This window comes from Crocodylus siamensis, chromosome 9, assembly GCF_052110815.1.
Source record: "Crocodylus siamensis isolate JL-2025a chromosome 9, ASM5211081v1, whole genome shotgun sequence".
Taxonomy (NCBI): domain Eukaryota; kingdom Metazoa; phylum Chordata; order Crocodylia; family Crocodylidae; genus Crocodylus; species Crocodylus siamensis.
In genome coordinates this window covers 54,367,385-54,395,170 of record NC_143403.1, presented here as the reverse complement: position 1 = coordinate 54,395,170, position 27,786 = coordinate 54,367,385, and the positions used below count along the sequence as shown (strand labels likewise).

Below are 27,786 nucleotides of genomic sequence, written 5' to 3'. Positions count from 1 at the left end.
CCTCTGTTGTTTCATACGGAAACTGCTTTAGCAAGCTCAGAACTGCTGGGCATGTGGGAAAGCAGCCCCCTTTGCATCCACAAGTGGTGGGTGCTGCTCTCCTTCACTGTGCCCAGCCAGCTGGCATAGCTGACTGCCTTCTGACCTATTCAGTGGGGTCAGAACTCCACAGCTGGGCAGGTTCTTAGGGCATTAGATTTGGCTTCTCATCCTAACCATCCCTGATTTGGCTATACAGTGCTGGCTGTTTTCTATCTGCAGGGAGGAGAGAAGGAGTCTCTAAATCATTAATCATTGCTTAATTCAGCTGAAGTTCATTCAGGCTAATAGCATTAATCCCAGTGAACTTCACCCTTATTAATATAACTCCAGAAAGGGAAGGGGGATGGAATCCATTCTCTTTCAGCCTCAGTCACTAGCCAGTACATGTAACTAAGTTCTGCGTTGCTGGCAATTCACAGCAGAGGATCTCTGCTCTGTATCTTCCTGCCACTTATCTTCAGCTTGGCAGCTCCTGGTTTCTGCCAAAATGACATTTTTATGAGGTGTGTGTAAATCGGAGGTAGGCACCACTATTGCCAGCTGGGTGCAGCGCTAGTGAGTGCTGCTGGGAAGGATGGCTGCAGGTATGAGGGTGGAGGCTGCAGAGCCTCATGCAGTTGGTGGGGCAGGCAGGCAGGCATGCACTAGCCAATAAAAGGCACTGTCCAGTCCCATATAACTCATCAGGAAGAAAGCACCATGTCCACAGGCAGCAGGGGCAAGACAGTACCTGCCAGTCAGCTTCAGGAAGGAAACTTCTTTGAGCGCCTGTCTTAACTCAGCTGGAAGGAGACTGTGGGGACCCCAGTCCTGTTCTAGGTCGGAGGCAAAGCAGGAAACAGGACTCAACTCTGAGGTTCAAGTCACAAGGCCCCAGGTCTCCTGTCCAGGACAGGCAGCTCTGTTTCTTGTTCAAGAGCTTTTGTTCCGTATGTTGGTGCAAAACGGGTACACTGCAAAGGCAGCACACATATCTCCAAAACTGGTGGGGAGGAGGGAGAGTGGCTTGTATCTGACAGCAGACTATTTGCCTGGAGAGGCAGTATGAACTGGTTCTAGAGCCAGCCATGACCACTTGTAGGGCAATTGTCCCATTGCGTTTTTCTTACCAGACCATTGAGGACTATATCCCGATACATATGTATGAATGGCCAAGGTTGCATCACTGCACAGTGACTTTGCACCCTCAATTCACTGCAACATAATGTGAGCCACTGACAGAAGACCCCTACAATATTTCTCAGCTGTACTGCATGGAGCTACAGTTTCATTGACATGTCACCGTGTGGCGATGTCCAAATAAATGCAGGGCTGTCTCAAATTGTCATGCCAGCAGGGCTTGTAGAATGGATGGCTTTGCTTGCAGAATGTAGCAAAGCCATGAAAATCAGAGTCATCCATTGGCAGGACATTCCTCAGGGTTGTCAATCTGGCCTGGAATAATGGTAGCAATAATGGTTTGGGGAGAAGGGTATGTAAGAAGACCCTGTCCAGAGCTGGGGCTTATACACAGTCCCAAACCCTGCCCATTCCACCTGTTCTGTTGGATGTTCCTGGCTTGGCAAATGGATTCCTCTGACTGGAAGACATTTCTTTCCTGTAAAATGTGTGGGATTGCAAGGCTCCAGACAGCAGCAAGGGAAGAGATGCCTTGTAAATACCTCTGACAGGCAGACTGCTGTTTTTAGATCCATAAAATGGCTCACTCTTCTCCAAAGCATAAATCATGTTTTTGTAACAGGATAAGAGGAGAGGAAATATCCCTCCCTTGCCTACAACTCTGGCTCCTTGTACAGCACAGCAGATTAAACTTGTAACTCCCATTATTGCTAATGGGTGTAGCCTGTGTAATCCATTGTGCTGGGTGATGATAATTTCCCCCATAATCCGCCCAGACACAGCAACACTAAGGGGAATGGAGGGCTGCCAAATATTTCACGTTAGACTTGGTTATTTAGAGCATTTTGTTCTTAGATAGTTTGTATTGCTGGTGCCAGTACCATTTAGGACATCTGTATTCTACCCAAAGTGTACCGATGGATTCTGGATCTGGAATGGAGGGGAGATACTATTCAATGGTGTGATATACCATTGAAAGGTGCATGTGCATAGAGAGAGGTGGGCAGGGAGTACTTGCAAGATCCTGGAACGCTGTCCATTTGGCAGGACTTGGAGGATGCTACTGGGACCGTAGGGTAATAGTGCGTCAGGATTAGAATCAGAGAATCAAAGAACGGTAGGACTGAAAGGGACTTCCAGAGGTCCTCTAGTCAGCTCCCTGATTAATTAATTATATTGGCAAAGCTGAGTTGTGTTGCAAGTCAGAACCAATGAATGTGGGCCAAGCTGAATGGCAACCACTCTTGAAATACCGTGTGTATTTGCTGACCTGCCAGCAAGAAATAGGAGGGGGAGTGAGGTGTAAAGGCTAAGTGGTGAAGGGAGACTCACAAAAGTGCCTTCATGTGTCTGTTTTGCTTCAGCCAATGCTTTAAGGACTGAGTCCAGCTTTAAGTAATGTCAATGGAAGGATTCCCATTCACTTCTACAGAAGCTGGATCAGAACCTAAATCTCTCACATCACTCAAATCCTCCTTCATTGTATCTGAAAAGAACATGAAAGATGACCTTTTCATGAGAACTAAAAACTGTCTGAACCTTTATTTGAACCCTTTTGTTTTAAACAGGTTAATAAATTAAATACCTCAGGAAGACTAAAGAATACAGTATGCTTTCCAGTGGAGATCAAAGGTAGTTTTACAATTAAATAAAATGAATGGACACTTCAGTATAATTTCGTAGGGGTTGACCAACAGACGAGAGTCATGGATATACATTGTTCCCTTAATGGCTCTTCTCTCATTAGCTTTGTTCTAAGTCTTCTTGGTTAATGATGTTTGAAATTTGTACCTGCCATTGGGGACCTGAGGTTGGGACTGTCCATGTTGTCAACCACAGACCTTTGAACAGGTCCTACTGAATGTGGCTTCCTAGAAATCTGACAATGGGATCTATTCCCTGGTAATGGAGGCCACCTAAGGGAATGCACCTGTCACTGTGGAAGGAAACCATCCATTGTATTTTAAGTTCATCTTAATATGTTGAAGTTCCAATATGTTTGGAAATGACCCTCTCTTTTTGTCATGCACATAATTTTAACACCTCAGCAAAAGTCATACGAGCTGTTTGCTGTCAGGCAAACAGATCATAGAAACCACTGAACATTTAGATCTTGGGCTAAATCTTCCAATTTGAATGCCCTAAATTAGGCATCTACATACTTATTCTGTTAGACACCTAAATAAGGCCAAACACGCAATAACTCCTAGCAAGTCACTGTGGCTCAGCACCTTGAAAATCAACCTGCTTATTTAGATATCTAAATATGAATGAAGAAGCTGAAATTTAGGCACCCATATTAGAAAATCTTGACCCTAAGTTCCAAGAACTTTCCACAGAAGTTAATAGGAGAGTTATCATTGACTTCAGTGGAGCTACGCTGATTTACAGCCCCTGAGGAACTCTGCCACATTATTAAGGTGTCACATGGTTTTATTCCAGGGTGAGCTGCATTGAGACAAGTCACAGTTTTTATCCATGCTTCACTGATGATGTAAGGCATCTACCCTGGTGCATCTCACCTGGTGGCTAAAACCCAGTGCAGACAAGGCCTCAGCTAGGATTTCCAGACAACTGCCCTGTTTGGCTTCAATGTGAAGCTTGTGTTGAAAGTGGTAAAGCTGGATAAGATAAAAGGATGGATGATTTAATGATATTAGAGACCACAGTTTAATTTCTGGATCAGCCAGAGACTTACTCCATAGTCTTAGACTACTGCCCTTCCTTGCTGAGGTACCTGAGGTACTGACTCTGAGGTGCTCCGGTGGCACAAGGGGAGATGGGCCTATAAGCGCTCAGGTGGAAGATGCACAATGGTCAGTGAGTTAAGATGCATGATAGTCAGTGATTGCATGAGGAACCAGATAAAGATATTACAAAATGTAGCCTCTTTTGTAACTTGTGTCTGTCCAGCCTGTCCATGTGTTCAGAATGGGAAGTGGGGAAGGAAGCAGAGGGAGTTGAGTCTGGGGGGTTTTCATTCCCTCCCTGGGGGTGGGGAGGATATATTACAGCTCCACCGAGATTGGAGGGCTCCAGTTCACCCACCCTCCAGCACCAGCTGGGGAGCCCCAAGAATGAGCTCCTTCTGCTGCCTTTCCCCCTCCCGTTCTGAAAACAGGGAGCACTGGCAGGGAGCTGTGGCCATTGCTAGGGGAACCTGGCTACAGGCTCCCAGCCCCGAGCTAGTTTCCCTTCTCCCCTGGAACCAACAGTGAACTTCTGTTTGGTCTGGTTGTAACTCAGAACGCTTTGCAGAAATCATTCTGAGTTACAGCTGGGAGCTGCACTTCTGTCTGCATCCTAAATAAAAGGCTAAACCACTGCTTCCAAATACTTCAAAGGCCTTTTCAAGGAACTATAACTTGTGGATGCAAAGTAACAAAGGATTTTCACCTCCTCTACTCAATTCCATCTAAATGACACTTCCTCATAAATTCCTGATGTTATATAGCTCAATCCTACCCTGGTTTATATGACTGAAGCCTCTGTTTTGTCAGACTACAGTCTGCCCTATAGCGTAGTTGATTAACCTTTCGATAATGTCTCCCTTGATGTAAAAGGCAACACTCTAAATTATGTGAGAGGTGCCAGTCTGTGAGGACCGCAATGGCAGGACCTGAATATCCTTTTAAAATAATGCTCAATAAATAGAAGCAATAAATATTAAATAATAAGCTAAGTCCTATTAGCCTCTTCGGCATATGTACACAATGCATAGCAAAATAACATTGGTTGGCTGTTTGCAAACAACAGTTTGGTATAACTTAGAAAACAAACAAATTTAAACAATTAAAACCAGCATAAAGGAAAAGAATTGAAGTGCTATAGCCCCCTGAGGATAGCAAGTACATGACAAACCTTAGAGCTGCCCCCAACTCCTTGCTCTTCAGCAACAGAAGCTGCAGCGCCAGGGTCTGCTGGGATTCTGCAGCCTAGACAGCATTATTTGAACCAGGAGTGGAACATTAGCATTGCTCAGGGATGTATTACAAGCACAAAGCATAAACAGGGCCTGGAGAATTAATCAGAAGTGAGGGGTCCAATGTCAAGGGGGGCTAGTCGAGATTAAAAGAGCACATTTGCCCCATCTGGCAGTTTTGAACAGTAGGACCCAGAGCAACATGACTGAGCTGCTACTAAACACAGCGTATTCTACAACTGGGGATCTTGGGTATTTCCTGGATTCTAGAAGGAAGAAACTTTTAGAAGTTTATGAAGAGATGGGAACCAGACAGAGAGAGGGGAAGGGCACCCGTTCAGAGGAAAAGAATCCTTCAGAGAAAACATTTCCAAGAAATGGTTTAGATGTTTTGTGAAACCCTCAGGGCCATCTGATACATTCCAGATATCCTTGGGAATCCCCCTCCCTGGGGATCAACTGGCTAGGCTCAAATTAGCTGTGATTCATGTACTCTTAAACAATCAAGATGCGTTATCACTAAACGAAAGATGCCCTCGCAGAGAATCGGCAGGTGTCTGAGATGCCAGATGTGGGGCAAAATTTCTTCAAAAGGCAACAAACAAGCAAAACAACACTTTAAAAAGCAGCTGGCAAAAGGCACACAGACAGAAAAGCTTGCAGGGATTTTGCAAACGGGCAGAATTTGCAAATATCAACTGATAAGGAGGGCTGGATTGCACTGGAAGTTTCAATAAGTTAAAAAAAAAAAGTGCCACTAGAAAAAAACTCAAACAGAGTAAAACCCTTGGTTAGGTCTTGTCACTGGAGCTCTGATTTTGAACCACTTTCAGTGCTGCTGGTTTTTCCATACTGTCATTTCCTTTATTTTCCATAGGTAGGTCGTCACTCGGTAACAGACAACATACAACAGTCCTGTAGGCAGCAGCCACAAAGGGAACCAGAGTTTCTTTTTCAGAGAAGCCAGGTTACATTTTGTGCTCTGACATGATGAGCCAAGGGAAACATTCATTTCAGCCAGCTGGCGCCCATTCAGCAATGACACCAGCAAAGGGTTGCTCTGTTATTCCCCTCGTTGGGATTGCAAATTTTCCCTTTGCTCTTTCATTTAACAAGACAAGAAGCAACAGGCCTCTTGCTGTGCCTTGGTGTGATCAAGTAATAGTTTTTCAGCAATCACTGCTCAGATCCATTGGACTCCAGTAGAGACAAGAATGGACAAAGATTCTGTGAGAAGCCCTAATTTTTCCAAGGAAAAAGACTCTGTGTTCATTTAATACAGTTAAATCTTTCACTCTGATCCTTCTGGCACAACGAACTGCACTTGTTCAGCACTTCCTCACCACAAACTTTTAATGTGAGCTAAAGTCTAATTCTTCAGTGCCTTCCCTGGGCACGGAGGGCTCATAGAGTTCTGAGGCCAAACTCGTAAACCTTGAAGCTTGAACAATGACATGGATACATTAAAACGAACAAACAAATCCAAAAATAACTTATTGTTCCAAAAATATAATAAATAAATACTGTAATGGTGACCAATCGCATCCATCCTGACATACAATTAAAAATAGAATAATAACAATAATAATAATAATTAATAAATAATTTAAGAGGTTTACTCCAATACCAGTCTGATTGGGAAACCCAGAGAGCTTTAGCTGCCATGGGACCACATGGGAAGAGGCAGTCCTTGTAGCATGGATCAGCAGTCTTCTCGTGAAGGATGCTGAAGGCTCAGTGTCATCCAAGGAGCTACCTCTTTTGCTTTCGATCCAAGTGCGCTACTCTTGTAACATGGACCGAGGCCAGCATGTGGTGCTTTGTTCGTAGGTCCCCATCAGTAAGGAAGTCAAGTCAACATAATGGTTTGCTATTTACACTAGTTTTACAAGCCCCTTTTCAGTACCCCCTTTTAACTACCTGGCCTTATACTGTATCACTACCAACGTGGTTGGGCAATCAAAGCGGTCAGGGTCTGCTCTCAGCAAGGAGGTGATTGAGACCTCAGTCCAATAACTGCAACACTATCTTGCTGGAAAAACAAAAGTACAGTGTGTTTGAGCATCAGCCTGGGAGAGGCTGAGTGGGTGAGGATGGGTCTTCAGTCGCTTAGGATGTATATTTTGCTTTAAGACACTGAAGGAAAAGGAGCTGTTTCTTATATCTAGCTAAAAGCAAAGGAATTAAATGATTCCTCCCTTTCCCCAGGTGAAAGCTCTTCCCTATATGCCATAGCAGCACACAGTGTTGGGGGGAGACGGCATTGAGCCACTTGTGGAAGTCTGCAGGCCCAGCACTGTTCAGCATCCCAGTTTTCTATTCCTACAGGGGGTGGAAATTGGGAACTGCCTGGACCCTTTGCTCTAGCTAACAGGAGCAATCACATCCCTCTGTGGGAAGAGAAGAGCACCTGTGAGCAGGGAAACACGGGGAGTTGAGCTACCACTTGACAGGCAACTTGCGTGTGGGGAAACTGAAATGCTAATAAAACCACCTTAGCTACATGACAGGCGAGCAGAAGAGGGAACCCTCAGCCATTCTGGAACAGATGGCATCTCTTCTGTGAAAGAGCTTTTAGCAAGATGGTTGCATGTCTCCTATTGAACCACTGAAAATAACAGCTGCCAATAGACCTGAAGGGCACTGAGCTGTGGTATATATATTTCACTGCACACATGCACACACATTCCATTCATCTCTCCCCTCAGGTCACAGCTCTGCCATTCCCTCCATGTCCCTGGAGTTCAGGGTTGCAGGTGGCTCTTTAACCAAAGGATTTGCATCTCTTTACATGCCAAAGCTGCCGCTGCCTCCTCCTCCTCCGCGGTGGCAGATATAATTTCCACTTGCCCCCTCGGAACACTTAAGACCCTGTATCCTTGAGTCATTACGACTGAAGCAGATAACAACTATGCAGGGTGGGTGGGAGGGGAACATGTCTTATTCCCAAATGAGGGGTGCTAAGCACCCAGCTGTTGCAAGAAAAAAATAAACTCCTTGCTGCCAACTCAGTCTGCGGCTGGGAGAGGCCTTTGTCAGCCTGCAAAACACAGTAATTGCACAGCCGGCTGTGCTGGCACCCACTGCAAAGGGAAAGCAAAGGCAGGCCTGGCATGCAAAGTCCAGAAGGACGACCCCTGCCCTCCCACAGAACTGCTTGTGGCTCCTTGGGAAATGAGTGGCAGACAGAAGCACCTTCTTTCTGATGCTTCCCCACCCTCCATGACCAGTACTGACCTGGTGAAGAGCTCCATGGCTCCATGTAGCAACTATGTCAAGGGAAGCAGGTAGTAGGGGGAGATGGATCAGAAAGGGAGTTGGATGGAGCTGAGGTGCTTTTCATAATCATCCGGGGGGCAGGAAAAGGTTAAGAGGTGGTGTTTTGATGCACTGCGCAAAACCTCATTCCTCAGAGCTGAGTCTAATGCGTTGAATGGAAAATGTCCCATTGCCTTGCATAGTGGGGGAGAGAGAGAGAGAAGTGCCCATCCTTCCCGCAAAGGGAGACTGCCATTCTGGGGGAGGACCCAGCAGCACTGCCTAAAACAGAAGGGAAATGAGCGAGTAGGAAGGGAGGGCGGAAAGCCTGCGCCACCTGAATTGAGCCTCTGAGCCTGGTGCTGTATGGCTCCCAGCATCTAAGGCACAGAGGACTAACAAGTGTCTCCACAGCAGGAAGCTGGTGCTAAGAGGCAGGAATCCAAGGACAGGCAGCCCTGATTCTTAGCTGCCTCCTGGAAGTGCAGATGAGTTGTTTTTGTTCTCATTTGTTCTACCTTTTTTTGACTCTGCTTTATAGAGGGGCATCACCCCTGTCAGCTGGCTAAGTCAAAGCACGATGCAGGCCCATCACACAGGGCCTGGACTTGGCTACAGGCCAGCCACAGTGTTTCTCACCCTGTTGTCCCTTGCTACTTTCAGTATCAAACATCTCTGGGGAAGGGGGCTGTTACTCACATTGGCTGTGACTGTAGATCAGGCTGCCCTGAAATCTTCCAATCCCACCTGGCTTGTCTAAAACAGAATCACAGAACATTAAGGTTGAAAAGGACCTCAGGAGGTCACATCTAGTCTGACCCCCTGCTCAAATCAGGACCATCCCCAACTGGATCATCCCAGTCAAAGCTCTGTCTAGCCAGGTTTTGAAAACCTCCAAGGATGGATCTTTCACCACGTCTCTGGGTAGCTTGTTCCAGTGTTTTACTACCCTCCTAGGGAGAAAATTCTTTCTAATATCTAAACTAAATTTCACTTGCTGCAACTTGAGTCCATTGCTCCTTGTTCTGTCATCTGCCACCACTGAAAATAGTCTAGCTCCATCCTCTTTCGAACCTCCTTTCAGGTAGTTGAAGGCTGGTATTAAGTCTCCTCTCAGCCTCCTCTTCTCTAGACTAAATAAGCTCAGTTCCCTCAGTCTTTCCTCATAAGTCACGTCCTTTAGCCCCCCATCGTTTTTGTTGCCCTCTGCTGGACTCTGTCCAATTTGTCCACATCCCTTCTGTAGCGTGGGACCCAAACATCCTTTTAATCTACTTAAAACAACAGGATTCTTCCTAAAGGTGAAAATGTAAGACTGGGATTGACAGCTCATAGGCAAAGTGCTGAGGAATGACTCTTAAATGCAGCAATGAGATCCAATGGTGTGCCTGGGTTCCCAGACCTGGATCCTTGATTGTTCCCGCTTGCATGGAAAATCTCACCAGCACCACCAAAACTGAGTCAGGCTTCTGGGGGCGGGGAATAAGCTCATGACACAGCAATCAGTGCATGGCTGGAGAAGGGGAATTGGCCTCTTCTCTCAAGCAATTCATGTCAGAATGGGTTTCTTGCTTTATATTTATAGGTTACATTTATAGCAGGAACTGGCTGACCCTTAGAGAATAACTATTTTCTCCCTAAGACTAAGGACAGAAGTTGCACATAAACCAGCTTAAGTGATGAGAAACTGGTTTAAACCTGTAACAGAACAGAAGTTCAGTGCACATAAACTGCTTTCAAAATGGCCAAAACAGGTTTATGGTAAACCCGGTTGGATGTAGTATCAGACTTAACTGGTTTAGATTAAACAAGTTTGTGGAACTTCTGTCCTAGATCTAAACAGGCAAAGAGGGAAAGCAACCAAAATGGGAAGATGTGATACTCTCTGGAGGCCTCTGGCTTTCCCCTGTATAGAGGGCTGCTATACTTTGAGGGCCCAAGCTGGGATCCTAAAGTCAAGGGGAGCTAGGCCATTGACTTCCCTGGGGTGGAATCAGGCCCAGCACATAACAAGCCTTTGTGAGGCTCTCTTCAATCTTCACTCTTCTTTTTCCCTGACACAAAGAGACTGTTGCTTGCCCTCTCCCCACCAGGAAAAAACAAGGAGCTGAACTTGCCCTATGCATCAGCAGCAGGGAAATGCTTGCATGGAGACAGGCCCAAAGTGGATGGGGCTGGTTTACTGTTGATGGACGCTCCCTAAAATGCTGACCTGTCCTGTATCCCCATCTCTGGGGAGTGGTGATATATCCATGTACACTACATGGCAGCAAGGACACCCTCTGCCTCTCTGTTTCTGCAGCACCTAGCACCAAGGAGGCCTAAGCACTGCCATAATATTACACAATAATAATAACCTATGGTTGGGAGGCAGAAGGGGAGTGGATAACACCAGGAATTTAAAGAGATGACACTGGAGCATGTGGCAGTGATGGCCTCCCTAGCGTCGCATGCTGTCATAGCTGCCTATTGAGCCATAGCTCTTGCTTCTGCTGCGGCTGCTTCTTGGGCATGAACTCCGGCTTCGGCTCCTGCCGCTGTCACTGCTGCTGCTCCAGCTCCGGCTCCGGCTTCGGCTCCGGCTCCGGCTCCGACTGCTCCTGTAGCTGGAGTAGCTCCGACTCCGGCTGGGAGAGCGGCTAAAGCTGCTGTACCATGAGGAATAGCTGCTGACACTGCTGGAGGAGGAAGGACTGGGCCTGTAGTATGGGATGGGGCGTTTCCGGGCGCTGTGGGCACAAAGGGAGAAGAGCAGCCTCTGTTACTGGTGACAATGGTGGAAAGTTAGGGGGAGAGGTTTCCTACCCTGAAAACATTGCTGAGCTTTCAAACCTATTTCCAACCTCCATGGGACAAAACCAAAAAGTTCTGAAGTGCTTTGCAAAGCACAAGAGAGAAATCAGGGATCTGAACTTCTGCCTCCCAGCTCAAGGGAATGCCTTCACCCCAGGCCATTCTGGGATGGGTCTCTCTCAGTCTCTCCTGCTAGAGCTGTTTCACCTTGTATTAAGCATTCTTTGAGCGAGAGAGGCTCAGAGCCTGGCCATAGCCCAGTGGTTTGGGAACTCACCTGGCTTGAGGGAGACCTGGGTTTGCATCTCTGCATTTGATTATTTATACAAAGTAGATCATCTCCAGGTGAAAGAGAGACATTGCTCCATCCTAGGATAGCCTTCTGCCCAAACCATGCATCTGATCTTAGAGTTCTGTGTCCAGATCATACATCTGACCAGCTCTCCCAAGTCATAAGTGATCACCTGAAGCAGCGAGCTATTGGCTCCTCTGGGGTCTCCTTCAGTCTTGCTTCCACCCCTCTTAATTTCCTTTCCCAGCCAATCAGATTGGTTCTCAAAAAAGGATTCAGTTTTAAAAAGTCAGAGTTCTCTGAGGAAAAATGTATCGTTAGAGCAGGGAACTGAACCGTCAAGGCAGTGGAACGGCTCTGTGTCATGGAGACACTAGCTCTCCTGGACTGTAGTGTGGTGCATGGAGGGAGGCCCGTCCTTGCAAGATGGGTTTAAAGCAGATCCCTACCACAGCTACCCACAGGCCTTGACCAAGCAAGTCAGAGGTGAGCCCAGGGTTGCTGCACATGCCTGTCTCCCAGAGACCAAGAGGTCTTGCTCTCCTCTTACCTTGTGATCCGCCGAGCTTCAAGGTGGCTGGGAGAGTCTCTCCTGCGTTTCCTCAGGGGTGAGTAGGACCGTCGCCGCTGCCGCCGTCGGTCACGCTCTCTGTGGGACTCCTTCTCACTGGAGCCGTACTTGTGCTCTCTCTCGCGATCCCTAAGGAACAACCAGTTTTGGAGCTGTCACTGTCTGGTTTTGTGCACATGGGGTTTAGATTGCATGTGCCAGGCAGAGATGTATAGCAACTCAGCAGTGGGGCTTGAAACAGGGCCCAAAGCAAAGCAGGATCCACCCCTGTGGTAAAAGGACAGTTCTACTACTCGCCTTCAAACAGACTAGTCATGTACAGACACTGACTGAACTAGCCTGCTACGCAGCTCCTCACAAACTGACTGCGGAGTGGGTTTTCAACACTTTTTCCATGTGGACTACCCCAGTTTCCAGGTGACCGCCTCCGCAGCAACAAACCGTAGGCTGTTGTAAACGGTACAAAGAGAGGCCTTAGTCACCGCACCTGCCAAACCCTGCACTGCATTGCAACACAGAGGAACAGCGCCCACAATGCTGGAGGGGCAGATTTAACCAGTCTGCCTGTAGAAATGTGAGGTCTGCAAAGTTGTAACAGGTGTGGGCTATTTCTGTGTGGCACATCTGTTCTGCAGGCCTCAGATATCCAGAATGAGGGCTGGATCCCTCACTGGGGATGGCTGGATTTTTGTTTCAGAGGGTCTCTCTATGCTTCAACAGAGGCCCTTCCTCTGTACTGCCCTGATGGTGTCTGTAGGGAATGGAGTCAATTTGGTTTCGCATAGTGCCCTTCACACTCAAAGCACTTTGCAAAATGATGAGTTCATTCCAATGAGGCCCCTTCACACTGCCGGAGTGGCATAAAGGGGCCTATGCTGCCAACAAGTATGGGACCTGGAGAATACAATAGCTTTTTAAGTATGCGAGAAAGTTTATGAGGTACTCAGTGACAGCTGGGGATATTGGAAAGTCCTGGCTAGGTTTGAATGCATTTAATAGGCTGGACTGTGTTTTGGAGAGGGGAATTTGCTTGCTAGGTTTATTATGTGCTTAGCTAGGTTTTCAAAGCAAACACTCTAGGTGGATTTGGAAAGTGTATTAGGACGATGCAGTTAAACGCTCTCATACATTTAAACAGAACAATGCTGCCTTGGTTTTGGTCAGAATTTAATATAGTTTTATTCTACCTCGGCTTCTTTGCTACAATTTTCTCAGTCTCAGAAATAACAGACTGTCATGTGAAAGAAGTGTGTTTGTGAGGGGGTTTGCTGAGCAGGGGACAGGTTTGGGTCCCTAGCCCAGCCCCTGGGCTGCAGACTTTGTGCTGTGTCTAGGGCAGAGGTGGGCAAACTGTGGCCCAGGGGCTGGATGTGACCCACCAGGCCATTCTATCTAAAAAATTTAGAAAAATTAATATTGATCTTCCCTGGGCGCCTGTCATGCAGCCCTTGATGGCTTGCCAAGACTCAGAAGTGGCCCTCTGCCCAAAATAATTGCCTGCCCCTAGTCTAGGGAGACAGAAGGGTCTCTAGCCCTGAGGACTCCAAGTTATCACATGTCCTTACTGAGAAGACTTTAAGTAGCTAACTACCTGATTTGAAACACCTGGATAACTAAGGAGGGGAAACTGGGGCAACAACCCCGGGTGGCAGTGTAGCAGGGTGCAAAAATAGCAGACACTGCCACTCTTCTCCCAGCTGCCAGAGGGAGCCCCACTATGACTACTGCCCTGTGCACTGTCACAGCCCCGAAGGAAGAACTGCCCGATTATTGCATATTTGCATTAGCTCTGGGACGTTTATGCTTGTTGCCTGCTAGGCCTTGTTTTTTGAGTACTAAACCTTGAAATGGTGAGAAGAGGGTGGGATCCCTGCTGCAGATGCAGCTGCTATTTTGTGCTCAGATGAGGTGCACACAGTGCTCTCTTTCAGGCAGAGCTGGCTCCTGTTCTTTTTTGCCTTATCTTTTACTCAGTCTAAAAACCAAAGATTATCCTGCCTGAAACTGATGGAAGACTCTTTGGGTGTGAGCTCCACATATAATGAAGGGAAGGAATTTTTTCCCCTAACATCTCTGCATCATGCAAGAACAACCCAGGATGACAAAGACGGTACAGTGGTTGTGAACCGGGGATCTGCTGGAACTCTGCACTAGCCTTCTACCACTCGCACTGCTCTACAACTGTGCCGTGCTTTGGTTACCTGCCTTCCACCATAGCTTGTGCACAATTTATGTACTGTATCAGCTTCCTCTCTGCAGCCATACACTGACCCCAACACTGAATCTGGGCCATCATCTTTATCTCCCATGCAGGCGATCCCAGACTGCCTCCTGCTCTTCTGTTTCTGGAACACAAATCCAGCTAACCGATGCCAAGTGGCTGTGTGCCTCTCTGCTAGGTTATTCTGGCCAGGAAAGCTGCTACCATATATTGGCAAAAAAAGATCTTTTTTTTTTCCAGCTGAAAGCAATATGTAACACATCACATTCTCAATGAGAGTCCTTGTTTTTTCCTATGTTTGAGTCAGACCAACCCCACGTGGGTTAATAAAGGGACTAAGGGCATAAGTGGGGGCTTTGTGGTACTTGGTGAGGAGAACAAAGATTTCTGCACGTGAATAGGACCTTCTCTACTGCCGCCCGTTTGTTATATAAATAGACCACTTCACCAGGCCAGACTGCCCTCCCCACAGAGAAACATTTCAAGAACTCCAGTGGTCCCAACAGTGGGTATCTTTTGCTCCACATATGGGAAATGTCTCTTTTCTCGCTTCAGGAAAACCTCTCTCTGACAATGGCTCAAGCCTTCCACAGGATTTAGCTTGCAGGTTGGTACAATCACTTTGCCTAGGCTAAATCAAAGATTTTCATGGCACAGAGGCTAAATCCATCCAAGTCTAACACTGGTGCCATCCAGGCCTGTAGGCAACCCTCCATTCAGCCCCTCTCTGATTCCACTGCTCCTGTCAGGGCCGACCAGACAGGCACTGTAGAGAGCACTTTTCCCTTTTCTTTCTGGTTTCCACTGCTCACCTGTGGTATAGCTCTAAAACTACTAATTACCATGTGACATAGATGGAGTAGATTAGCAGGCTGCCTCTTAAAGTGTCCAGAGGAAAGACAGCACACCCATCAGGGTGCACTAGCTACCCATATTCAAGACACATTTCAAGTGGCTGGACCTTCAAACCCTCTTTCTCCATCATGCCCCACAACAGCTGCTTAATGGGGTCCAAACCTCATGAACTGAGGCAGGTCAATCCAGGTTAGCAAGTGCAGGTTGCAGAAAACCCATGCTGCAGGAGGCAGCTTTGTCTGGCTGCCTTCCAGGTGGATTGCCTAGCTCTGCTCTGGTCTCTCCTGTCAGCGATCAGTGTCGGGTGGCATCAGTGGAAGGAACTGGCTGCGCTTGGGGTGCTCTGTCACAAGCAGGGAGGGAGACAAAGTGCAGGCCTCATGTACATACCTCCCTCACTCCAAGTTTGCATTCAGTGCTCAGCTACTGGGCTGAGGGATGTGTTGTAAATGGATGCACTTGTGCTGTAATTACAGCTGTGAACTGAAGCAGCATAAAAGCATGAGATGCTCACAGAATAGAGTATTATACCCCAGGAGCCAGCAGTACCTGCTAGGGCTGTAGTGGGAGTAACTGGGACTTCGACGTGGCCTTGAGTTCCTGCTTCCAGGACTTCTTCTGCAGGACTTGGATGAGTAGCTTGGGGAACGTGAATAGGACCTGGAAGTAGGTGTAAACCAGAGAAGGGTTATCAAACTCCAAGTGAGGATGTGCAAGGCTCCTTTTCAGAATCAGAGCTGAAAAGGAAATACGGTCCCAAATGAAAATGAGCTTCATGATCTCAGCCCAGACCTGAGGAAGGCTGGGCATCCTGAAAGTAATCAAGCCATGCATTTCTCCCCAAGCTTGGGGCTCTGCTAGTGCCTTTCCATCCAGTCAGAAGCAAGTGTGTTGGCATTCCCAAAACTATCTGTGTGCCCTTGCAGCATAAGCCAGGCTGTATTCTGTGGTCCATGCCTGGGCCTGGCCACCACTGTAACACCTGAGAATTGCCAGCAATAACAGAGACAGCCATTTGACTTGACCTCACCTTTTCCCTGAGGAGCAGGATCTGCTTCGGGAGTACCTGGGTGTCGCCTTGTGATGCAGTGAGCGGGACTGGGTGGAGCGGCTGGACCCTTGGGAGGACCTTCCCGTGCTGGTGTAGGACCCACTGCGAGAGCACAGTCTCAGAGGGGAGCTGTGGGCTGGGGAAGGGAGGGGGCTCTGCTTCTTTTCTTCTGAGCAGCCGAGACAGGGGGACAGGCATCCTCTGAAAAGAGATGTCCCCACCCATTGAAGGTGTTACAAAGCAGTGATCATTGCTATGCAGTCCTAAGGCACTGATTTCAGCTAACTGGGCCCAAGTCATTCCAGTCTCCTCCCTGGTTTCAGCGTCTGTCAAAATGAAGGGTCAGGTTTCAAAGGAGCTACCCCACCGCTGGCAATGGTACAGGAAAACTGTGTTTAACCCTAAAGACTAAATTATGCATTCAGTTAAATGGTTTGAGTCCTACCAAAGTCAAGGGGAGTTTTACCCATGTACCTGAGGGCAGGATTTTGCCTTGAAGATGAGAAGTCAGGTCCCGTCTCTCCTGTTCTCAATTATCCTGGGTGTATGCTGGTAAAACACCCTTGACTTTAATTATGCTAGTCCTCATTTGCAGAGGAGAGAGCACACATCTAAGCTGTTGCTGCACTTATCCTTTCCACAAAACTTGTGCTTCATAGGAAATGGCACATAGTGCTATATATGCAGCCATGCACATTTACAGCAGGGAAGCACTCAACCAAACTGACCCTGCACTGACCCACCTGCTGCTTTTTAATGCAAACATGACAGTCAGTGGTGCTGGCAAGAGAGGTGCATTGCCCTTCTCTGACCCAGCCAGTGCAGCCATAAGACACTGCAACATTAAGCTTTGTCAACAATGGTTCAGTTCTGTGCTCAAGGAAACATACATGTCGACCCAGGGGGAAGAGTCTTCAGCCCCCACGTGTAGTTGGGCAAGTGTATGCAAATGGGCAGCAGATGCTGTGGGTTGGCATCCACTTTCCCTTAGCAATTTGGCTACGTGAGGCTGATCTGAGCATGATCCTACTGCTCTCATCTGTGTTCCAGTGCAGAGAGCCATCACTGGGTACAGAATAATATCCAAAGCTTTCCCTGCACTGCTTTGCTCTTACCCAGAGGGAATGCAGCAATTCTTTGTGTAGTAAATGTGCAGGAGCTGTGCAGGAACACTCAGGATTCAGCCTAGTGAATCACTCTGGAGGAGCAAGCTGATTGTAAAGCTTTAATTTAAATGCCAATGGTTCTGGTTCCTGACAATGAATTTAATGAGACAGAGGAGTGTTGAATCCACCCATCCATCCATCCTTTGAAAGTTTACCCAAATGTGCCAGTGACCTTCCCAGCACTTTTGCTACAAGGTCACACCAAGCCAAATGTAGATGAGTTCAGGTGACATCTAGATACAGACTGACAAAAATCACAGGGTTTGGGTCTAGGGCTTTGATTCCTGCCTGTATTTGGATCCAGGCAGAATCTGTTCTGAGGGGTCTTGCTACATGGGAAGGCCATGAACAAAGAGAAGAATTAACGGGCTATGATAAGAATGGCCAGCTCTTGTGCTCCAAAGGATAAGCTATTACCATGGGGCTGAGAGAGGAATTCTGCACAGACCCCGTGCCATTGCTCAGGTGAGCTGCGAATTGTCTTGCACCTTCCTCAGAAACCTAAGGAAACGCTTGTGTTGGAACACCGCGCCTGCTAGACCACTGGTCTGACTTACAGAATGGGGGTAAGTTCCCATTGCAACAGATAAATGAGCAGGGGACACTAAGCCATTCCAGGAATGGAGGTTGCAATGGTTGGTGATCACTGACCTTTGATCCTGTCCCTGGGCATCTGGAGAGAGATTTTCCAAAGCTGTTCCCTTGACTTGGGAAAAGCAACTGGTGAAGGAATTTCCTGAATCAGAGCTGTTATCACTGTTGGCCAGTTTAGGCTTCCCAGAGGAGAAGGAGTGGCCAAAGCCATCGTGCGCTACATTTCTTTTCTCCTGGATGTCCTTTGACCTGGATGAGCTTGTTTGAGTGGAGGGAGGAGAAGAAGTATCGTTTCCTGAGTCATATTCATGGGACCCTCCATTCTGACTGGCTAGGTTGCCAAGCGGGCTGTCTGTTTTGGTAAAGAGGTCAGCAGAAGACCCTGACTGAGAGATCTGAAAGCAAAAAAGCCATTTGGCATTGTTTGAACTTTTTTCAATGGTGGTTTTATTCTGTCTGACTTTTTTTTTTTTAAATAAACCAAGAAATTTTACCGTCATGATGCACTGTAACAAAAAGAAAGAAAGAAACAAAGCAAGAAAAGAAGAAAGAGGAGAAGAAAACAAAAGCACATATCCCTGAAAGAAAACCACAGTAAGAAGAAACTTCTTTGCCCCCTGATATGATAACTGGAAGATTTAGACATCATGCAAAGAGTATTAGCATGCGAGTCATGTTGAACAAAAGATTTTAAAAAATATCGGGAAACAAAGGAGTAAATAAAAAATAAGAAAGAGAAAACAGAGAAAATAACCCTTATTTAATCTAAAAGAGGGGAAAAAAAAGAAACAGGACTATACGTACAAAAAAACCTACATACTCCTTGGAAATAAAATAAAAGTGGAACAAAAGCCTAAATGATTCTGACTTTCTTTTTTAGTTTCCTTAATAAGGAGACTGAACAAATGTTACCAAACCAAAAAAGAAAAAGAAAAAAAAGAGGTTTATGTACAAAGTAAAAACTGGCAAACAAACAAGTTTAGCACTTTGAAACTAAAAAAAAGGAAAAAAAGAAAAAAATAAGAAAAAGAAAAATCCCTCTGGAAATAAAAGATATACAGATATTTCTTTGTGTGCTTTTTTTCCCCCTGTAGAAGGTACAGCTAATGCTCTTGAGTGACCTCTAATAAATTCCCTAGTGTCTTGCGGATAGTATCCACTTACCAATCAAGAATTCCTCCTTTAGTAGGTAAGGTGTAAGAAAAAGGGAAGAGCGGGCAACATAAGTCCATCATTAGAGTCTCAAATTACAAGAAAAAACATAAACCCTCTCTTCAAATCCTCATCGTCAATCGCTCGCTTGACTCTTTTCCATTTAAATTTCAAGAATTCTTTTTTGTTTTGTTTATCTGTTAATTGTTTTTAATCAAGTTGTCTAGTCAATTCCTTCTGGCTGATTACTCGGGACGAAAAATCACTGTTTTGACTCAATCCCCTTTGATTTCATGCTGGCCCACAGACACACTGAAGTTAAAAAATAAAATAAAATAGAGGGAAAGTTAAAAAGAATGGGGAAGAAAAAAAAATATTTTTTTCCCTATTGCATGCTAGAGAATGGTAGGGGCAAAGCAAAGCTCTGATCCTGCCGCCTGGGCACTTTCTGTAAAGGCCTTATTTTTGTTCGGTTTCATAGGGCTCCGTATCCTACGTGCAGCTTCGCTGAAGCTAACAGGACTCTGCGTGAACATAGGGTCCCCATGTGTAGTGCCAGAGCCCAGGTCTACAGATGCCAGTCGCAAGCGTGACCCAAGTCCCACCAAATTCAGTGGAAGACTTGCCGGTGACTTCAGTAGAAGCTTGCTTATCCTCCAAAGCAGCAGTCAATTTGATGGGAGTTGAAGTCCAAGGTAATAAATATGCTACTGCTTATCAGAGCACTTTGACTGCAGCGAGTTTTGCTTTTTGGCAGGGTTGTTGAGTGGGCTGGAGTATCTTGATTTAATAAATAACTTGGGAGTGGCCCTGCAAGCCTCCCTCAGACAAGTGGTCCTTCTGTCACTAGCCACACTGATTACAGCGCGGCTGTAGGATCCGGGCCTGTGGAAATATATTGCTTTTCTATAAAGCTCCAGGGTCAGAACCTCCACTAGTGTAAGTCATTGCTGTCCTTGTGCTACAGTGATTTATACCACCTAAGGATCTGGCTCACCAGAGGTACACAGCCTCCCTCTACCTGATACATAAAGCAGAATGCATCTTTGCTCTGTACAGAGGGGAGTCAGACTTCATGGGGGACAATCTGTGCAGGCTCCTGTGCAGGACGGGTATGAAAGAGAGGGGTGTTATTTACAGTCCCCCTCACAGAGACATGTCACAATTTTCTTAGGGTTACCCTAAGTCCGGGGTTTCCCAGACATGTCTTCTTTTTGGGTTCTCCCAGCTCTGTCCGGGCAGTTTTTTTAAAATGTGATCAAATATCTGAGATTTTGGTCAGCTCAGCTTTGAAGTTTTTCCCAGCTTGCCTAGCAAGGACCTGCCTGGAGCTGGAGGGCATGAGGGGAGGGCGACTAGAGGCAGGGTGCACATACATGTGACTGGCATGCAGCCAGGCAGGGGGGTGGGAGCAGCTCTGGTACCTGCATTCAGGTAAGTCTGTGGGGCATGGCATTGGAGGGCCAGGGTTTGGGGACTGTTGGGGGTGTGTGTGAGCGGAGGGGATGGGTGTGTGTTTGTGGGGGGGGGGGGGGGGTGTGCCTGCCAGCACTGGGGGAAGTTGTCCAGGCACTGGGGCTGCAGCAGAGCAGAAGACGTGTGGGGAGGCGCCTGCCCCTCCAGCGGGGGAAGACGGGTGAGGGGGCCCTTCGGGGCAGCAGAGAGCTGCCTGGAGGGAACAGGGGGCACCGGCAGGGCTCTGGGGGCTGTGGCTTGGGAGTGAGGGAAACTGGGGGACAGGAGTGTGGGGCACTGGCAGCATCAGGGGGCTGCAGGTTGGGAGTGAGGGGCACCAGCATGACCCAGGGGAGCCGGGTACATTGGGTTGAGAGTAAGAGGCAACAGCAGGGGGGGAAGGGCTGTGGCTTGGGAGTGAGGGGCAATGGGATGGGCAGGGGCAGGGCATCAGGATATCACTGCCCCCTCCAATCATATACCTCCTCCCCCTAGCATGACATGTCTTCTTTTTTAGAACTGGAAATATGGTAACCCTAAATATGCTTAGCCTATTTGCTTGTAACCTTGGTTGCAGGTCCTCTGGAATGGAGGTGTGTTGCCTCGGCCCCTCATCAGGGTCAGAACCAATCTTGGTTCCTCTAAGTCAGGGGTGGGCAAAATGCGGCCATTTTATCCAGCCCACAGGGCCCCTAGAAATTTAGAAAATTAATATTTATCTGCCCCTGGCTGCCTGTCATGTGGCCCTTGATGGTTTGCCAAAACTCCCTAAGTGGCTCTCCACCCAAAATAATTGCCCAACCCTGCTCTAATTGTCACTGCTTGCATTACACTTTTTGCATCCAGTCAGATGGTGCCTCCCCAGCATGCCTACTCGCTCGCACCACGTCTTTCACCTCACTGCTGGCTGCTCCCATGCCCTAATCCAAGGGTTGCTAAATGGAGCATGAGGTCTGATTCAGCAGCGCTCTTTGGACAAGCAGCATCCCACCAGCGGGCTACAGTCAATGACTGTGAAAGCAGAACTGGAGTTCCTCAGAGGGAAAAGCTTTTGGATGAGGAGCAGGCTGTGGAGAGCCATGCCTTGGTGAACACTGTGTAGTGATGCTGTGATTGCTCTGCCGTCCAACAGGGCCTTGAATCAGGATCTCAAAGTACTTTACACGCTGCCCCATTTAGCAGTGGGGATTATTAAGGCATAACAAGGGAGAAGTGCGTGGTGTAAGATCACATGGCACACTGGTGGCAGAGATGAGGACAAAATCCAACTGTGCTGTCCCTTTATTTTGGGCCCCACTCATTGGGGCACAGGTAGCCCCAGAAAAAGACATGAGATTTAGGGTGATGTCTTTTATTAGACCAGCTTATATGTTTTATCTAGAGCTGGCTGGAAAATGGAAGACACCCTATGAGGAACAGAAAGTTTCAGAAGAGTGTGAGGGAATTGGACACCCCTCTTCTGTCATATTGGCATCAACTTGTAATTGGATTACAGCTTGTAACTTGGATTCAGTTGAAGAGCCCTGCCCTTGCTCAAAAGCCCTTGAAGAGTGGGTGTATATTGCATGTAAAACCACAGTTAGCTTCTGCCTTCTTGAGATCTGTTCCTATACTCTGATGTGCAGGCAGATTTTTCTGTTTAGACTGGACATGAACAGAATGAAAGGAGAAGGCTATCCAGTTCCCTCACATTTTTTCAATATTTTCATCAATGACCTGAAAGATGGGATGGGTGCACCCTCAGCAAGTTTGCAGATGACGCCAAGCTGGGGGGAGTAGTAGATACTGGAGGGTAGGGTTAGGATTCAGAGAGACCTCGACAAATTGGAGGATTGGACCAAAAGAAATGTCATGAGGTTCAATAAGAACAAATGCAAAGTCTTGCACTTAGGACGGCACAATCCCATGTATCAGTACAGGCTGGGGGCTGAGTGGCTGGGCAGCAGTTCTGCAGAAAAGGACCTGGGGATTACAGTGGACAATAAGCTGAATATGAATTAACAGTGTGCCCTCGTCATGAAGAAAGGTAACAGCATGCTGGGCTGCATTAGTAGGAGTGTTGCATTCCTGTCTATTCAGCACTGGTGAGGCCACATCTAGAGTACTGTATCCAGTTTTGGGGCCTCCACTACAGAAAGGATGTGGACAAATTGGAGAGAATCCAGTAGAGGGCAATGAAAATGGTTCAGGGGCTGGGGCATGTGACTTCTGAGGAGAGGCTGAGGGAAGTGAGCTTATTGGGTGTTTATAGACATGCTCCGGGAGGTGGGGAGGAGGGGTGCTTTAATTAGAGCGGCTCCAAGAGCTGCTCTAATTAAAGCGCCTGGAGCATCATGTGTATCAGCGCCCCTGCACTGAAAAATGGAAGCAAGGGCACTTTAACTAAAACTTGTCAAATGAGTCACATGAGCTTTAGTTAAAGCATCCTGCCACCATTTTTCAACATGGGGATGCCGATACATGTGATGCTGGAGTCTGCTGAAGTGTGGTAATTACCATGCTCCAGCAGACTGAACTAATCGAATCTGCACCAACGCATTGTAATCACAGTGCATCAGAGCAGCCTCTCTGCATGTGTATAGGCACCCATTGAGTCTGCAGAAGAGAAGATGAGAGGGGATAACAGCCTGCAACTACCTGAAGGGAGGTTCCAAAGAGGATGGAGCTGGACTGTTCTCAGTGGTGGTAGATGACAGAACAAGGAGCAATGGGCTCAAGTTGCAGCAAGGGGAGCTTAGGTTAGATATTAGGAAGATCTTTCTTACTAGGAGGGTAGTAAAAAAACTGGAGCAAGTTACCCAGAGAGGTTGTGGAGTCTCCATCCTTGGAAGTTTTTAAGACCCGGCTAGACAAAGCCTTGGCTGGGATGATCTAGTTGGGGGGTCCTGCTTTGAGCAGGGGGTTGGACTAGATGACCCCCTGAGGTCCCTCCTAACCCTGATTTTCTATGAGTTTATGACACAGTGAGAATGGTTTGTAGTTTGCATCTGGATCTACCTTCCAGTTTCAATTCCTTGTAGGTGATAGAAAACATACTACATTTTCCTTTTCCTATTCCAGTATTTCTGAACCAGCCCTTTAAAGGCACCTATAAGAAGTACCAGCTTTTGTTTAGCTTTTGCTAAAATCTGCCTATTAGTCGCTGCTGTTCTCAGCAAATAGAAAGATCAAACTCCTGGTTCATTTCCATCAAAGTCAAGTGGACTTAAAGTGAAGCACATGCTTATGGGTTTTGCTAAATGGGGCCAATATTCTCTTTCTCCTCTTGCAAATTTTATTCCTTCCTCACCATTTTTAAACTAGACTTTTTAAAAATTTCAGTCCAATCTAACAGAAATCAGTGACTGGGGATCAGTGTCCTTTTTTTCCAGTACCTGCGACTGCCTTGCTTAAGGGCCTAATAACTTTCTAGAGAGATGACCCAAAATCTTACCCCTGGCACCTTGTTCTTGTTGGGTCAAACCCCCAAGGTCTTCATTAAGTTTCAACTATACCCGAAAGTTTGCCTCAGTTTTTTTCTGAGGCTTTCTTTTCTCCTAGAGCTGCTGATGACTCTTCTTAGGTGCTTGGAAATAGTAGTTCTATATTCAACCCAAGCATCCCTTCCATTACTTAGCCTCTATGCTAGCAGCCCTAGGGTAACAGGAAACACCTGTGCTGCATACCTTCCATCTGAGGGCTGAAGAACACAGCCAGGCATAATGGTAGGTGGTCAGGCTGTCTAGGTACCTCTGTCTACCCCCCGCCCAAGCCTTAACAATAACCAGAATTATATAGGTATCTGCAAAGCCTTCCATGATTTCTTGGACAACTAGGGTAAAGCTCATCCTTAGTCCAAGCACCAGTGTATGAACTACTTGAGCCTTCCAAACAGGACTTACACACGGTATATAATGGTGAACACCCCTAGGCATCGTGGTGAAATAAATCACTGATGAACACAACTTATTCTCTTGTTTCATTTAGCTGCATGTGAGGAAGCCACAGCCATGCAAATGATAAACCAAGACCCATATCTGAAAATACCATACACAGTACAATTGGATCCTAACAGGTTTTTTTCCTTGGGTATCTTAAAAGTGTCTGGTCTTTTATGGTCCAAATTTGCTCTGTGTGAACCATTTAGGTTTTTTTCTTTGCTCTAATAAGTAATTAAATACTCACAGTGAACTTTGCTTCTATTGGCTTTCACTGGGGAGATCTACAGCTGCCCTCAGGGGAGCCTAACATACTTATTTATTGGGTTTTTTTGTTTCAAATCATTATTTAATCAAAATGAAGGGCGAAAAAATGAGGCCCTTGCTTATACTTCAGAATTTAATTTCGACTGAATTTGTAGATCAAGAGGAAGCACAGCCTAATAGGTTACAAAAATACAATCACTAAGAGTATTCCAATTAAACTGAACAAGTCCATTTACTGTGCTTCAAATGGCTCCATAGAGAGATATGACCATAAATTTTCTCAGCCATCCAGGGGCTGAGATTTTGCTGCGGGTAGCTCTGCATGGTCTGGCTTAGAGATGGAACATTTTTTTCCTTGGATATTTTTCTTTACAATCTATTGCCAAGAAATGTTAATTTTTCTGGTGGTGCCTAATCTCTTTTTTTTGCATTCTAATAATGCAAAGAATGAGGAACATGTGTCAATGATCCCACCGAGTCATCTTCATCATTGTAGCAGCAGGTTAAAGAGCAAGAGCATTTTGCTGATGGGCTTCTAAAGTCAGATGCAGCACCTGCTGTTAGACACCACTTGGGACAGTGAGAGCATGTGTTAGGTTTTAGGGGTATTTTCTACTAATGGGGGGAGTTTAGGTCCAGGCTCTTTGCTGGGGTAAACCAGCCTCATTCCACTGGCCTCACTGGAAGCCTGCTGATTAACTGTAACTGAGGATATGACCCTTTCTGTTTAAATCCTGTGTAAGTAGGGTGACCACACATCATGATTTGGCCAGGACAGTCCCAGATTTTGAAGGCTAGTCCTGGCTGGCTGGTGAAAATTAAAATGAGTGTCCTGGGTGTGGGGCACAGAGTGGGAAGGTAGAGCAGCAGAAGCTGTGAAATAGGAAGCCCTAGCAGACAGCAACATTGTCCTAAAATAGGTTAGCTTGATTAGTGGAATGGCCATTAAAAAGAAGATGATTGTTAACACCTGTGAAGCAAAGAACAATAGGTCATTAACAGGCCATTGACACCCGTAGCAGCCCAGCCTGAATATTAATACCAGAGCTGCACCATGACACCCTGGTCCACCTCTGCCTGCAGCAGTGCTGCTGACTTGAGAGCAGAAGGGGATGGGAGCAGTGTCCCAGATTTCATTGTCCCATATGGTCACCCTATATTTAAATAACTAATTTTGAACAAAGATACCAGTGGTTGGAAATATAACCCCACAGTGCCCAATTATGGATTCCTGACTCAAGCAAAATTCAGTGAATTGATCCTCCTCGACTTTAATGGGACTCTTACCTGCACAGAGAGTAGGGGATTGAACCCCTGGTACAATGCAAGCTAGGCTGAGTCTATTGCCTGTCACAATAAAGTTACAGCGAGGAAAAGTGTTTTGCTGCACTGGCTGTTTCCTCTCCAGTACAGACTTGGTCACCAATCAATTGCAGTGGCAGGTTTCAGCCTGTTTCTAAGTGGATGTTTGTCTGCCTTGCAAAAAAATCACTCCAGCCTGCACGACTGACAGCCAGCGCTCTGTGGAAACAGTGAACAAAAACAGCCAGAGGTGCTGCACAGCAGGTTCAAGATGCACCAGGACAGCCTGGGAGAGAGAACTGGCCTAGTATCTGTCCCCCTGACACATGCCTACAGCTGATGCTCCCCACTCAGACCCACATTCCTCTGTCCAGGTTAGTCAGATCTTTCCATCCTTCTTTTAGCCCGAACACGATGCTGAATCAGGCAACAGACTGGGGTCTTGTAGACTCACTGAAATTAAAAGAGGGTTTTGCATATCTATATCTATATCTATATATATGCAAATATCCCCACCATTGCTTTACTTCTTTTATTCTTGAGTTTTAACTATGTGTGTTGGGGTCATGGGGCTGGTAAGTGAAAAAGCTCGACAATTTAAAGTGAACAGGCTGGAAAACATGAAGTGTCATAGAGACCAAACTTATGTTTCTTGCAAGGCTTCTATCCCCTTCCCAGCGCATGCTGAGTAACTCTGCAGCCTGACTTCCCTTTTCCTGCCTCCATCTTTTTGTAGGTACATTAGCACTGGAATAATTACTGCTTCTTGGAATAGTTGTCCCTTAAGCCTTCCCCATAGTCTCACTGATAATTTGGCCCCAAACTATGTTAGTTTTAGCTGTGGATCTGCCAGTGAAAGGAACGGAGCTAGCAAGGAGAGTTCATGCAGCCTGTGGTCCGCTACATCAGATACAACAAAGGCAATTAGATTTCTACCCTGTAGGTGCTTTTATTGGTCTGCTTGACTACAATGTCTTGAAAGCACAGCAGCATGTAATATAGCTGTAGCAGTGTGGAGCAAAGCATCTACAGCAAGTTAGGGAGCCAGTTAATATTATGTTTAAAAATAAATGCTGCATATTACCCACAGTTCTCTGTGCACCGAGGGACAGCTCTGAATAGGTTCCTATTGTGGCTGCATGTCATTAATTGTTCAGCAAAGATTAAATGCGAAAGAGGTCAGGACACTGGTTACCAGAAAGATAAGCAGTGTGAAATTATTATTTGTCCTGCCATATGCACACACATGTAAGCATGAGAGAGAGACAGAGATGCCCTGGGTAATGCAATGCTTTTTTCTTACAAGCTATTGATAGGGCTGGTTAAAAAAATGCCTCTCTACCCCCATGGGAAACATCACCGTAAATAAAAAACAAATCATCAAGGTTTGCAAATAGAAAATTTCCATTGTTGAACAAAAAAAGTCCAACTCATTGGCTGGAAACCAAATCCTGTGATTGGGAAGTGTCCCCCACAGGGCGGGCTGGGAGCTGTGCTTTGCATTGCCATGCCCTGCATTCTCTCTGTCCACCAGTCCCTTTGTTTGGGCTACATCTTCTGTGATATCCCAGGATCTCCCTTCTTGGTCACCTCCGAGCAGGGCTGAATTAACCCTTTAGTAGGCTCTAGGCAAACAAACTCATGGGCCCCTACTTTTTTCACTCAATATGTAAAATAAGCACAACTGGGCCTCTTCTCCACTTAGGACCCTGGGCATGTGCCTAGTTTGCCTATGCACTAATCCGGCCCTGCCTCTGAGGGTCCATCAGGGGAATCCCTGACTGCAGGAGATGCGGTGTGGGGAGGAAA

The 27,786-nt window shown here is 46.6% G+C and overlaps 1 protein-coding gene across 1 annotated transcript in view; it reads right to left on the bottom strand.

Moving 5' to 3' along the window:
• Positions 1–10,779: 10,779 nt before the first annotated feature.
• The window catches only part of SRRM4 (serine/arginine repetitive matrix 4), a 131,868-nt gene continuing 114,861 nt past the window's right edge, over positions 10,780–27,786 (bottom strand). The window contains exons 9-13 of the mRNA XM_090063172.1: positions 17,942–18,279; positions 16,104–16,325; positions 15,623–15,733; positions 11,977–12,126; positions 10,780–11,070 (exon numbers count right to left, since the gene is read on the bottom strand). Coding sequence (XP_089919298.1) covers positions 10,782–11,070; positions 11,977–12,126; positions 15,623–15,733; positions 16,104–16,325; positions 17,942–18,279 — 1,110 coding nt within the window. The 3' untranslated portion in view covers positions 10,780–10,781. The remainder of the gene's footprint in view (positions 11,071–11,976; positions 12,127–15,622; positions 15,734–16,103; positions 16,326–17,941; positions 18,280–27,786) is intronic.